The sequence below is a fragment of the Oryza sativa genome, chromosome 7 (assembly GCF_034140825.1).
Source record: "Oryza sativa Japonica Group chromosome 7, ASM3414082v1".
Lineage (NCBI taxonomy): Eukaryota > Viridiplantae > Streptophyta > Magnoliopsida > Poales > Poaceae > Oryza > Oryza sativa.
The window spans coordinates 351,551-364,547 of NC_089041.1; the positions used below are offsets into that span (position 1 = coordinate 351,551).

The 12,997-nt window shown below is 41.3% G+C and overlaps 2 protein-coding genes across 2 annotated transcripts; one reads left to right on the forward strand and one right to left on the reverse strand.

Moving 5' to 3' along the window:
• The first annotated feature begins 31 nt into the window (after window positions 1-31).
• Window positions 32-5,267, forward strand: LOC4342197 (uncharacterized). The gene is made up of 5 exons (NM_001402977.1): window positions 32-246; window positions 1,764-2,166; window positions 2,304-3,822; window positions 3,937-4,083; window positions 4,484-5,267. The coding sequence occupies exons 2-5, from the start codon at window positions 2,110-2,112 to the stop codon at window positions 5,044-5,046; spliced, it is 2,286 nt and encodes a 761-aa protein (NP_001389906.1). The 5' UTR covers window positions 32-246; window positions 1,764-2,109; the 3' UTR covers window positions 5,047-5,267.
• LOC4342198 (sugar transport protein MST3-like) lies at window positions 5,249-9,910 on the reverse strand. The gene is made up of 3 exons (NM_001402972.1): window positions 9,642-9,910; window positions 9,203-9,525; window positions 5,249-6,645 (listed from the first exon to the last, which is right to left on the reverse strand). The coding sequence occupies exons 1-3, from the start codon at window positions 9,772-9,774 to the stop codon at window positions 5,545-5,547; spliced, it is 1,557 nt and encodes a 518-aa protein (NP_001389901.1). The 5' UTR covers window positions 9,775-9,910; the 3' UTR covers window positions 5,249-5,544.
• Between the last annotated feature and the right edge of the window lie 3,087 nt (window positions 9,911-12,997).

Consider the following 12,997-nt stretch of genomic DNA (forward strand, 5'->3'; position numbering starts at 1 on the left):
GAAATAAATAAATAAAACGAAGAAACACTTCCTTTCCTTTACCCGGTCGGTCTCCAAGTCCCAAACAAGAAGAAGGAGCAGCAGCAGCGAGAGAGAGAGAGAGAGAGATTGATAATTACAGATCCAATCACAGGTGAGGTAGGTTCTCCTGACTCTCTTCGCCGCAGCGCACACCACCCCAACTAGCTCCTAGCCATTAGAGCCGGATTCTTTTCTGGACGGACAAGGCGGAGAGGGAAGAAGAAGGTATGTACCACGGACGGCTTCCTCCCCTCCTCCTCTTCTAGGATTTGTAGATTCATGCATGGATTTCTGTTCATCTTCTTCCTCGGACCTCTATGTAGTTTGCTCACAGATTTCTCCTCTCTCTCTCTCTCTGTCTCTCTCCCCTGATTTTGTTCAGGTAGTATATTGTGCGTGTACTATTATTATTCGCCCTGAACTGAACCCATGCCGTCATCGAGTTACAGAGAGCAGCTCCAGTGGATTAGGCGCTAATTCATCACTTTTCTTTTCTCTATCTGCCATGAAACTTTTGGATCTAGTTGTCTCTCTCTTTTCATGGACGAATCATTCAGATATTTTTAGCTTTTTGTTCAGTACACATCTTGGTTCCGTTTATTAATTCTTCAACATATATCCAATCAAAAAAAGAAAGGTCCTGCTTTTGTACATGAGATTTTTAAGTACCTCCCTAATAATGACGATGGCAATCACTGTACCAAAAGAAAGTCGTCTTCTTTACGGCTACACGTTAGATTGTTACTGCACCTCTAGTGGTCAGGGACGGGAGAGGTCCATGGACCCAAACCATCGCCATCGCCAGTCTGTTTGGTGGCGCTGCTGCAGCCACTCAAGTCTCAAGGGAAGGGTGGTGCAAATATGTGCTCACGAGATGAGACAGTGCTGGGGAGCTTTCGGTCCAGGACCTCTCGTACTCGTATCTCATTAACTGTTGCCATTGGGTCGTCCAACGATGGACTCGATAAGAGCATAAAGCCTTTTCATTTCTATCTCGTCCTTGCTGTTGCAATTTTCAAAGCGTTTTGTGCTCTTAGGGTGTGTTTGAGGAGAAGGGGATTGAGGAGATTGGGAAGATACGCAGAACGAGCTGAGCCATTAGCGTATGATTAGTTGAGTATTAACTATTTTAAATTTTAAAAATGGATTAATATGATTTTTTAAAGCAACTTTCCTATAGATTTTTTTTGCAAAAAACGCACCGTTTAGTAGTTTGGGAAGCGTGCGCGCGGAAAACGAGATGTTTTCTCTCTCAATCTCCCAGAACACCCGGGAACGAACGAAGCCTTAGTCTTGGTTAGTAGCTGCCTTTGGATGAGCTCACAACAATCTGCATCCTATCATCTCTATCTCGTCCTTGCTGTTGCAATTTTCAAAGCGTTTTGTGCTTTTAGTCTTGGTTAGTAGCTGCCTTTGGATGAGCTCACAACAATCTGCATCCTATGGGATTCTGTTATTTTCTCTTGCATGCAACCAGAGTAAGTTGGACTCGTTTGGTTTCAGTTTCAGCTCAGCGTTAGTTTTGATTATTGGGTACCAAGGCCAATACAGAGTGCTTTCTTTTTAATAATAACTGAACATTCGCTGATCATGAACATCACCTTTTAGAGATTAAATGTTATAGAGCAAAACAATATTTGGACTATTGTTTTATTGTGTTTAACATGGTGAACATCATGAGAATTTCTGGTCAAGTTTTCTTTATTACTCATGGTAATACGTAATGCGTTTTCTGTTTGCAGGATTGTGCCAACCATATGCATCCTTCTGGAATTATCTAGTTCCTTAATCTTTCGTCCAGCCTGGCAGATATCAAGAGGTCAGGCACATCTCGCACCTCTAAGTGGGTGTGGGTTTGCAACTACTCTGCAACCAACTTAACCTCGCCTCTGGGGAAAAGCCCGTCTTACATCTGGAGACTACGCCGAGCATTGGAGGGTCTTTTCGATTATGGTTAATTTCCAACAATAGTTGAGATGTAACACGTTTGCTGAACTGAGTTCTCATCGAAGGTAGTCCTTTGATATAGCAATGTGATTGGGTCGACTCTGTTTGTGTTGTACTTGTGATTGCCATCAGAGTTGACTTATGGTTAGGTTTTTCTGCTTCTCATCCTCGACCAGTACCACACATCATAGGGCAAAGGTATCAAAAAGTACTTATTACATTTTAATTTGCTTCTCGTTGTTTTGTCCTGAAGAGAGCATTTGGATTGATTGGCTTGTCAGACTAATTTGCTCCAACCACTCATTTTTCTTTCCTTTTATACTTTTTATTATTAGGAACACTTTCTGCCAGCTGAACAAGTCATTCTCGGTGCTTCACAGAAGGATACCATGCTTGCTGTTTCACAGATGGATTCTCAGGATCAAACAGTGAAGTCCAACGCTGGATCAGCAAGTCCAAACCAGTTGACAGATGTAAATGATCATTCAAATGTTAGCCGGCAGTATGATACTAGCCCATCGTCTCATCAAGAATGCTGGAGATCTGAAGACTTGAACAGATATGCATGCTCTGATGACAGTAAGGAGTCTGGCCACCTAAAGAAGAGCCTATCTCTTGGAAACATGCTTCACAAGGATCATGATCATCATTTTAGTGAAGGTGCTGAATGTGATATTATTGACTGTGACCACAAAGGCCATTGCTCTAGTTTGAAAAGCAATTCAGCTGTTGGAGATTCTGCTAAGTTAAACACTAAGGGCAATGAGAATGCTTTTGATGCCTTGTCTGACTTGGTCAGTCCTTCAGGTGACCATGTTGTTGACTCTGATAGCCACTACCTGTGTTATGACCAGACCAAATTTCCAAGATCACAATCTGCTATATTTCAGAATAATTCCAATTGTGGTACAGAAGGTTCTGCTGATTCTGAGATACTAGGGCCTCGTTGCAGGTCTTATGAAGATCTGTGTTCAGCGGTTAGTGAGAAGGTTGATTATCTGAATAGCGATCTGTGTTCAGCGGTTAGTGAGAAGGTTGATTATCTGAATAGCGTCGAGCCACATCACTCTAAATCAAATTTGGATGTGCATTGTGCTGGACCTTCTTCTCCAGATGTCTATGAAAGAATGAACTTTGAGGACAATGGTTCAATAGGTTGTTCTGATGCTGCTGATGGGGGTCAAAGGTCTACTGCAAGTGCAGAAGAAAGTTTTGTTAGGGATGGGATGCTAAGTCATGAATATTGGGATAACAAATATGTGAGCGGTCACCAATCAGTTGATCCAGTTGCCCCCTACTACTCTGGTACAGGGGATGGTTCTCACCATTCCAACAATGACGGTGGCATCAATGAAGCTCTAGATCAAGAGAGAAAAGATAACTTGTGGAACAGAGATAGCACTCCCTACCACAAATCACTTGTCATTGATGCGAGTGATCTAAAGTTGTGTGATTCAAAGGATATTAGTGAAGAACTCAAGCACAACAGAACTGGAATTAATGACAACCAGTATTTCGATGTGGACCCAGATGAACTTTCCCCAAGAACTTTTAGCATTAAAAGAATTGAGGATTGGATCAACCAAATTGATATTGACGATGGCACCCTTGTCGAGGAGCAAGGAGAAAGTTCAAACTCGGTGTTGACAAAATATAATGAGCCGGTGGCTGGTGTTCCTGCTGTCCGGCCTGATGCTAAAAGTCCTCTTGGCATGGAGATAGCTTACACTTATATTTCGAAATTGACTCCGACTTCTTCGTCGGCACAATTAGGAAACCTTGGCTTGGTTGCAATTCCAAGATTGAGCGCTTTCTTAGGCCTACGCTTGTTGAACTTGTCTGGGAATTCAATTGGTGTGTTCTTCTTCTCTCCATAATTCAGTAGATTAGTCACTGGAAATGTGCTTTCATTTGTTATATAAAGATTACAAAATTATCTCATTTGGGGTCTTCCTATGCACTATGCAGTGCGAATAACTGCAGGGGCTCTTCCAAGGGGTCTTCACATGTTAAGCTTGTCAAAGAATAATATCTCAACAATTGAGGGCCTTAGAGAATTGACACGCTTACGCTTACTGGACATCAGCTATAATAGGATATCCAGAATTGGCCATGGTATTGACATTAACATCATTTACTTTCTTCTTATTTATATGCTTTTTTTTTGTTTATATGTCGTATGTCAAATGTTCCTTTGTGCATTGGTAGAGGGAGTTTACTCTGGTCTGTCTACGTAATGAATTCATGATCTGTTTCCCCCCTTGATATGTGGGCTGTTGAATTATCTGAAAAAGAAAGATCCCCATTTTAGCATGCTCTTACTGAGAATTATTATGTTCTGCCATCCTCACTGTGTCGATTGTTGAATTAAAGAAAAGACTATCCAACAAATGAACTGAAATTGAATTTCTGCCTCGATTCTGGACAAAATGTCTCAATACTTTTGTATTATGAAAATAAAATTGAATAGGCTTCTGTCTGTTCTCATTGACTTATGATCCAAGTTATTTGTTAGGTTTGGCGTCCTGTTCTTCTTTGAAGGAGTTGTATCTGGGTGGTAACAAGATCAGTGAGGTAGATGGTCTTCACCGTCTTCTGAAGCTAAAGGTTCTGGACCTGCGCCACAACAAGATCTCCACATCGAAGGGGCTTGGTCAGCTGGCTGCAAACTATAGTTCTCTTGAAGCCGTAAACCTAGATGGGAACCCAGCGCAGAAGAATGTAGGTGATGAGCACCTGAAGAAGTACCTTGTAGGTCTCCTGCCAAACCTTGGTTTCTACAACAAGCATCCTATAAGAGCATCTGGCTCAAAAGAGGTATCGGACCGGCACACCCGCAAGATTTCTTCTTCCCATCGTTCCGATCGCAGCGGTAGATCGGATCGTAAATCCTCGAGGTTGGTGGCTAGCACATCCTCTTACAAGGCACAGAGTTCACGGCATGCGCGTTCTGGGCATGCCTCGAGCTCTTTTCTGAAGAATCCAAGGGGCCGAAGCATGGCGGTGGCAGCTTCAGGGCCTAGACTGATGGAATATGGCGGTGCCGGGGATGTTCAGATCGAGAGAAAGGCTCAGTAATAAGTTTTTCAGACTGCCAATGCTCTCTCCTGTTTTCTTTTAATTTGTTGGTAAATAAAGCTCAAACAATATGCTGAGTTTCAGCTGCAGCAGCAGTTCGTATGATATGTTTTCCTAGATGGTGTTGAGTAGTATTACATTGGAAGACAAATGGTGATTGTGTTGAATAATTCATTGCTGACTAATGAGGAACAAAACAATATTTAGATGGGCACCCTGTACACACTCTGCTAATGTTATTCTTGCTGTACATACAGAGTGAAATTAATTGATTAATCTTTCCGTGTGATAATGGTAACAAGGGACGCTCTTTGACAGTGAAAGGTACAGCAATTAAGATCAATTTGGCCAAACAAGAAACACACGTACATTAAGATTGAAGACTGACTAGGCAAAACAAAACAAACTAATAAAAGGCATCTACTGTACACGGGGATGAACACAAGAAGAAGAATATAGGGCGTGACGGAGACATGGACGACGATATTCGTGAGCGGATTATGGTTGGAGCTTATTGTTGGAGACGTGGTTGGCGCCGACGTGGACGTCGTGGTCTCCGATGAATCGGCGCCAGAACCAGTGGGACTTCCAGACGAGCACCATCTCCTCGATGGGGACGTTCTTGGTCTCGGGGAGGAAGAGGGCGATGAAGACGGTCATGATGACGACCCATCCGGCGAAGAAGTAGAAGAGGCCGAACTTCATGTGGCAGAGCATGGTGAGGAAGGCCTGCGCGATGACGAAGGTGAAGAGCATGTTCACCGACACGTTGATGCTCTGCCCCGCCGGCCGGATCTCCAGCGGGAAGATCTCGCTGGGGACGAGCCACCCCAGTGGGCCCCACGACCACGCGAACCCTGCCACGTACATGCAGATGAAGAGCACCACCACCGCCGCGTACCCCTTGGGGATGTCGCCGATGCCGCTCGTCCCGAACTTGACGGCGATCAGCGTCCCCACCACCACCTGGCACACCACCATCTGCGCCCCGCCCTGCAGGAACAGCTTGCGGCGGCCGAGGCGGTCCACGGTGAAGATGGACACCAGCGTGGCGAAGACGTTGACGAGGCCCGTGATGACGGCGGACATGAGCGACGCGTCGCTCTTGAAGCCCAGGGTGTCGAACAGCACGGGGGCGTAGAACATGATGACGTTGATCCCGGTGAGCTGCTGGAAGAAGGGGATGCAGATGGCCATGGTGAGCTGGGCGCGGTACTTGCGGCGGAGGATGTTGCGCCACGGGTGCTGCACCAGCTTCGACTCCTCGCTCGCCGCCACCAGGTCCGCGTACTCCTCCGACACGTCCACGTCGGAGCCGCGGATGCGCCGGAGCATGCGCTCCGCCGCCTCCGGGTGGCCCCTGTCGATGAGCGAGTTGGGGGTGTCCGGGAGGAAGAGGGAGCCGAGGGTGATGATGGCGGCGGGGACGGCGGCCAGCGCCAGGCTCACCCGCCATCCCCACCCGGCCTTGATCTTCGCCGTCCCGTAGTTTATCAGCTCCGCCGCCAGGATGCCGATGGTGATCATCAGCTGGAACCCGATGTTCAGCATCCCCCGCAGCCGAGCCGGCGCCATCTCCGACAAGTACACCGGCACCGACTGCATATCATATCCATTCATCATTTCTCATATTAATTTCATCCATCACCAATATATATATATATATATATATATATATATATATATATATATATATATATATATATATATATATATATATATATATATATATATATATATATATATATATATATATATATATATATATATATATATATATATATATATATATATATATATATATAATTCATTCAGCATTCATGGAATTAATATATATAGCAGGAAATAAATTACACTGTTTGTTAATTAATTAATTGTTCATCACATATATATGTGTTAATAATTTTCTGCAAAGTAGAAGACTACTAGCTACTACTATGCCGACATATATGTTCATTTTTCAGCAGATAGGACAATATTTTATATATCGATTGAGACAAAGGCATGAATTTTTTTTAATGATTGTGTTATTCTCCCTTCAAATTCAACATATCTCACATCGATCGATCGATCTGTCCCTTTATTTCCACTAGTCTAATACGTACAGTAAGTAATAATACGATTCTTTTTCAGTCTTGTTCCTTTGCTGAAAACGACGCTGCTGGTATAGTTGTAACCGTATATATATGCAGGTCAAGTCTTCAATCTAAGAAAGAAAGCAATGGCCTACTCTGCAAGTGTACGCAGAATTCTTCCAACTATCGTGACGACTAGTCTAATCTATCCACACGACTATTCTTTCATACAATGACGTCCACAATTAAAACCCTATATTTTCCTTTCTACTCCAGTTTCTGCTTAATTATTTTACTAGTAGCAGATAATTATCGATAGCTTTACCCTTTAATCAATTGGAAACGTACCGACAAGGATCATCAGTGATCGACTAATATTAACATTATCATTTCAGTCCTTGACTAATTAACATGAATGCAGTTTCTAGATGATGGAAAAAGGTTTGAAATTAATTATCTTAGTTATCTGGATAAGTTTCCTTTGCCGCTATCGACGTTTATGCTTCAATTCAAGGTTAATCAGCTTCACATGCATCAACACGTACTCTTGCTTTTCATCAATTAATTGAAAAAAAAATAAAGAGAAAAAGGCGTCTTCAATTCCACGTGAATCTTGGATGAATGCATGGATCATGGATGATCCATCGAGAGTTCAAGCTACAGCTTGCATGCCACCGATGCATTCAATGCGAGAATTGATTTGCGAAGAAAAATATGAATATTTTTAATAGATTTTATAAATATGTGCATGATTAGGAAAAGATGATGATAAAATATGCATATTTGGCTATTGCGTTTATGCATAAGAACAGATGATGATGCATGCTTCAGAAATGGAAGGATATTTATATATATTAATTTGGTACGCAAGAGAATCTTACAGTTGAACCTCATCACGTCAGACCTTAAACTAATTCACATTTAATTTAGTTTGAGAGCGGATATATCAGCTGCTTGCCAATAATTCGGGCGAGATTCTCGCTCTTTAATTTTCAGGACAGTTTACATATATGCCAATAATATTCGTTAAGTGGCCATCTACTAATTAATATCTTCCATGTGGGGGATGAATGAATAGTATAATATGCTATGAGAGTCAAAATCACAGCTCAGAGCAAGAGACAAATTAAGCAGCAAGAAGAGAAGAAGTGGCAATGGGAACAAGTAATCAAATCATGGCCAGCTACTGCGAGTGATAAACAAACAAATCAGTCAACCTCTGTAGCTTTGGAAGTAAACATCCAGCTTGGACTTTGGGAAGCACATAATATTTGCATATGCATGCATATCACCATCAACCTATCCAATTGGGTGGGCCCTATACTTTCTCTTGAAGACTATATATGAAAATGAGATACTAGGGACTTTTGTAGTACTTGAGAAATTAATTAACATAAAAGAAATCTATGGCTAGCTAGCTGATAGGCCTACCAGCTTGGACTTCTTTTTTAGATAATGACCAGCTTGGACTTAATTTGCACATGTAAGTTGCTGGCTTGCCCAGCTTGGCATGATAAAGCATACATATTTGTTAACTAATCAATTGATTGTGTTCAAAACGAGCAACGTACCTAATCTCACCCATGGATATTTCGTTGATCTCTTTGTGGAAAAAGTATATATTAATTTTATATGAGTATATACTAATGGTCATGGAAGGAATCGATGTTATAACAGTAGAATAATGATGGGTGGTGGTGCAACTGGCCGGTTTATATTAACATTTTTGTCTCATATATTGGATGGCTCCATCAGCGTAGCGCATGTGAGACGCCGGCTAGCTTTACATAACATAATTTTCTTCACGATGTAACCATCACATGAGACTGATCGAGCAGCATCGTCTTCGATCGTGTTCTCATTAATTGATGTAACCCGAAGAAAAGCATATCTTAATTTACTTAATTAAATACACGATAACTAAGAGTATATGGTAGTGTGTTAATTTTAAGCTGGTTAGGGGCATGCAACTCGATCCATATACTCTGTGTCGCTTAATAGTAGTATATATTAATTGAGACCAATAATGGAGTAATAAATAATTAAATGGACAAATAAGAATAGGGCGGGCGGCTGGGTACCTGATTGGCGAAGCCGACGCCGACACCGAGGAGGATACGACCGACGATGAGCATGGCGACGTTCTCGGCGGCGCCGTTGAGGGCGGCGCCGATGAGGAAGGTGAGGCCGCCGGCGAACATGGACCACTTGCGGCCGAGGACGCGGGTGACGGTGGCGGCGAAGAAGGAGGAGACGAGGGCGGCGAGGTAGAGCGACGAGGTGAAGGTCTGCAGCAGCTGGTTGTCGTACTTGCAGTACTGGTTGTTCTTGTCCGCCATCTGCTTCTTCCGATACACCTCCGGGAAGAACTTCCTCAGGAACGGGTCCATGGACGTCACACCACCTGTGTATTAATTTTGTTTTAATTATTATTATTTGTTCATGATTGTATATATATAGATAGATTCAAGGCACCATGAACAATTAAGTGAGTATATATAGTTAATTAATTGTTCGTACCTGATATACCGATGTCATATCCGAAGATGAGACCACCGGTGGCGGCGACGACGCATGTGAAGAAGACGAAGAGGGTGAGCTTGCCAGGGTAGTCCTTGCCTGCCCCCGTGCTCACCACCGCGCCGCCGGCCATCGCGACCTCACCGCCGGCGCCCGGGCAGGACTACAAACTTAACGATCCACGAGCTAGAAAGCTAGCTCTACCTACTCTCTAGTCTAGTAGCGAGAGGAGGGAGAAGCAATCGATCGATCAGACAAAGAAGAGGGATGAGAGGGCTCGACGACGGGCTGCGCCTTTTATAGATTCTTTGAGCTACTCCACTTGATATAATACGTACGCGCCATCTCATCATCTTCTTAATATTGATGATATTGTTAGTTATGTCTGTCGTTTCTCTCTCTGTAGCTCATAAAGTTACTCATCATTTTCATATTATAAATCGTTTCAGTTTTTTCTTACTTAAAATTCTTTAGGTTTGATTAAATTTATAAAAAATAGCAACATCTGCAATACCAAATTAAATAATTTCATTAAATTTGATATTAAATATATTTCGATAATATATTTGTTTTATATTGAAAATATTAGTATTTTTTCTTATAAATTTAATCAAACATAAAGAAGCTTAATTAAGAAAAAGTCAAACAGCTTATAATATAAAATGGTGGGAGTATCTTATAATTTGCGCCAGTTGTGTGTGTATGCATCATGGCATCTGCGCAGATAATTCAAACTTATTAGAAAAAATAATTAATTGGGTGCCAAACATAGAAGCAATTAATCAAGTCAACGCTTGAGAGATGGCCGGTCAGTGCAAGCTAGCTAGCCAGCAGCTGCTTGATTGATTGGCCAGATTGGACTCACCGTACGTTATACTATCATGGACGACCATATATATGATCGAATTAACCTGCTTGCAATTGCATGTTTAACTTGCATACTGCTATAGCTGGTATAATGTGCTGTACTTTTGTGACGCTGAGTTGGAGAAATTATCTAATCCAATCCAATCCAGCCGCCGCCGCTTGCTTGCTTAGTTGCGTCGCAAACTAGTAACAAGCTTTGACTCCACAATCGTATTTCTGCCCGTTGGTTCACATGTATGCTTGTAGTATCATATATATATATATTCGCAATATAATTAATTGTATAATGCACGCACACTCATGAACCATCCGTTCAAATTGCATGCCCAACTTGACTGTTATATATACATACAAAACCCGCCCGATTCCTTAACTTTTCTCCGAAAAAGAAGATTGCTAATTGATCTTGATCAACACATCGCTCAATACATGATCAATTCATTCACACGGACAAATTTAATTGATCGATTGAAAAAAGAAACATGTACTACGACTCATATATATCCACCGGCGGTTTAAAGTCCGAAAAATCGGCCGAATCAAATCTGAATATATAATATATGTCATATGCATGCCGTGTTTATCCCTTCATTCACATTGAAGTGATTATTTTCATTCAGCACACACAACAAATTTAAAAAGCTAGCTAGATTTTTTAGCTTGTTTCTTAGAAAAAGTTCAGAGTATATATATGACAAAATAACGTACGATATATAGACATATACTAGTAGCTAGGAAAGGCTTAAAAAGGGAGTACTTATAATTATCGATCGGTATGATGGCATCAGTAAATTAAAGCTGCCGATTCCTAGATAGTAGTTGCGTGCGTGTACTGAGAAAAGCAAGAAGATTAGATTATAGCAGGGGTTCGATGGCGACATGTACATATATGCATGTGTTTGTTTTTCTCCACTCGAGATGACGATGCATATTTTCGTCAATTTTACCTGCGTATGAACCTATCATTCCTGTTTGATATTATATGAGTCAACAACAAATATGTAGACAATGATATCTATCTGTTTGATAGGAAAACAAAATATCCTAGCTACATCATGCATGCCATCTCACTTATGACCTATACATATGTAAAACAGTTTACCGGTCGTAGCCCAGCCCGCGAATTCTACCTAAATTACTCTTCTATTTAGTTGTCATGTCATTGCCCTGCAACCAAAACAAACCCTTAAAATTATCTAGTTTGTCTAAAACATGTTCTGATGTTCACTAGTATTTTAACTTTTTCGAAGGGGGAACCAGTATTTTAACATATATAAGTTCTAGTGGAAAAATGTCAAACCAAGGGAAGTGCTACCTCGCTCCTACCACCGGTGGTGCCGGTGGGTACGGCTTATTTCCAGACCTCTCTATAGCCGCTTCACCCTTAAATTATAATCCCTCCGTCCTTAAATATTTGACGCCATTGATTTTTTTTAACATATTTAATTATTTATCTTATAAAAAAATTAAGTAATTATATATTAATTCTGTTCCTATTATTTGAATAAGGTGAACGGTCAAACATGTTTAAAAAGGTCAACGGCGCCAAATATTTAGGGATGTAGGGAGTAGTTTTGAATCGATCTTGTGATGAACATCACGCTCTATCTCTATGTACAACAAACTTTAACTCTTAAATTAACTAGTCGCGTTATCGTTGAGGGGAACAGGATGAGATCGCGCCAAAGAAAGCGGAGAGTGGATGATGCATGCATACATATGATGATATGAACTATTTTAATCTAGGAGCAAGGTCAATCAATGATGGCCAGCAAATCCCTAATTTTGTCAATCAGTGATGAAGCCAGCCAATATAGCTATGCAGTACTTTTGCATACTTTTGCTCCAGCTCGAACCAACCGGCTGTACCGACATGCATGCATGTGGATATATAGATAAAAAAAAATTAAGCACTGGTAGGAAGCCATCAACGACATGTATAGTATAGTATGGTTTCTTACGACCGTTTAATTAGTTGCCCAGTGGCGCTAACGTTCGAAAAGCTGGCGCGCGGTCGATCGATCGAACATATGGATCGATAATGCGACGATCAATTAAGAAACTGTTTGCTATTATATTAATTATTACTTTAATTAGGTGGGAGTATAATAACTAATCGATCTGATCACTGCTGGCTATTTAATTTATTTATTTACATATTTTAATTTACTCCTCAGCTCAATATTGATTTAATTTCTTTTAACCAAAATTTCATACAATCGTACATACCCCAGAAAGCTGTAAGGGTTATATACATCTGAAGACGCACTCACATCCCTAAAACAACACGGCACATATCAAGGCTTGGACGTATGGATGAGTAGTGTTAATTATTAGTGCTTTGTGTTGTAGTGGATCTTGGCATATATACCTAGCTAGAAAGAGAGCAATCAAAACTTACTACTCCCTCTGTTTCAAAATGTTTGACACCGTTAAATTTTTAGCACATATTTGACCGTTCATTTTATTAAAAAAATTTGTGAAATATG

Coding starts and splice junctions, on each gene's coding strand:
- LOC4342197 (NM_001402977.1), top strand. CDS start 2,110: ATGGTTAGGTTTTTCTGCTTCTCATCCTCGACCAGTACCACACATCAT. Junction 2,167..2,303: donor CCACACATCATAGGGCAAAG/GTATCAAAAAGT, acceptor TTTTATTATTAG/GAACACTTTCTGCCAGCTGA. Junction 3,823..3,936: donor CTTGTCTGGGAATTCAATTG/GTGTGTTCTTCT, acceptor TGCACTATGCAG/TGCGAATAACTGCAGGGGCT.
- LOC4342198 (NM_001402972.1), bottom strand. CDS start 9,774: ATGGCCGGCGGCGCGGTGGTGAGCACGGGGGCAGGCAAGGACTACCCT. Junction 9,526..9,641: donor ATATGACATCGGTATATCAG/GTACGAACAATT, acceptor ATTAATACACAG/GTGGTGTGACGTCCATGGAC. Junction 6,646..9,202: donor GCGTCGGCTTCGCCAATCAG/GTACCCAGCCGC, acceptor TATGATATGCAG/TCGGTGCCGGTGTACTTGTC.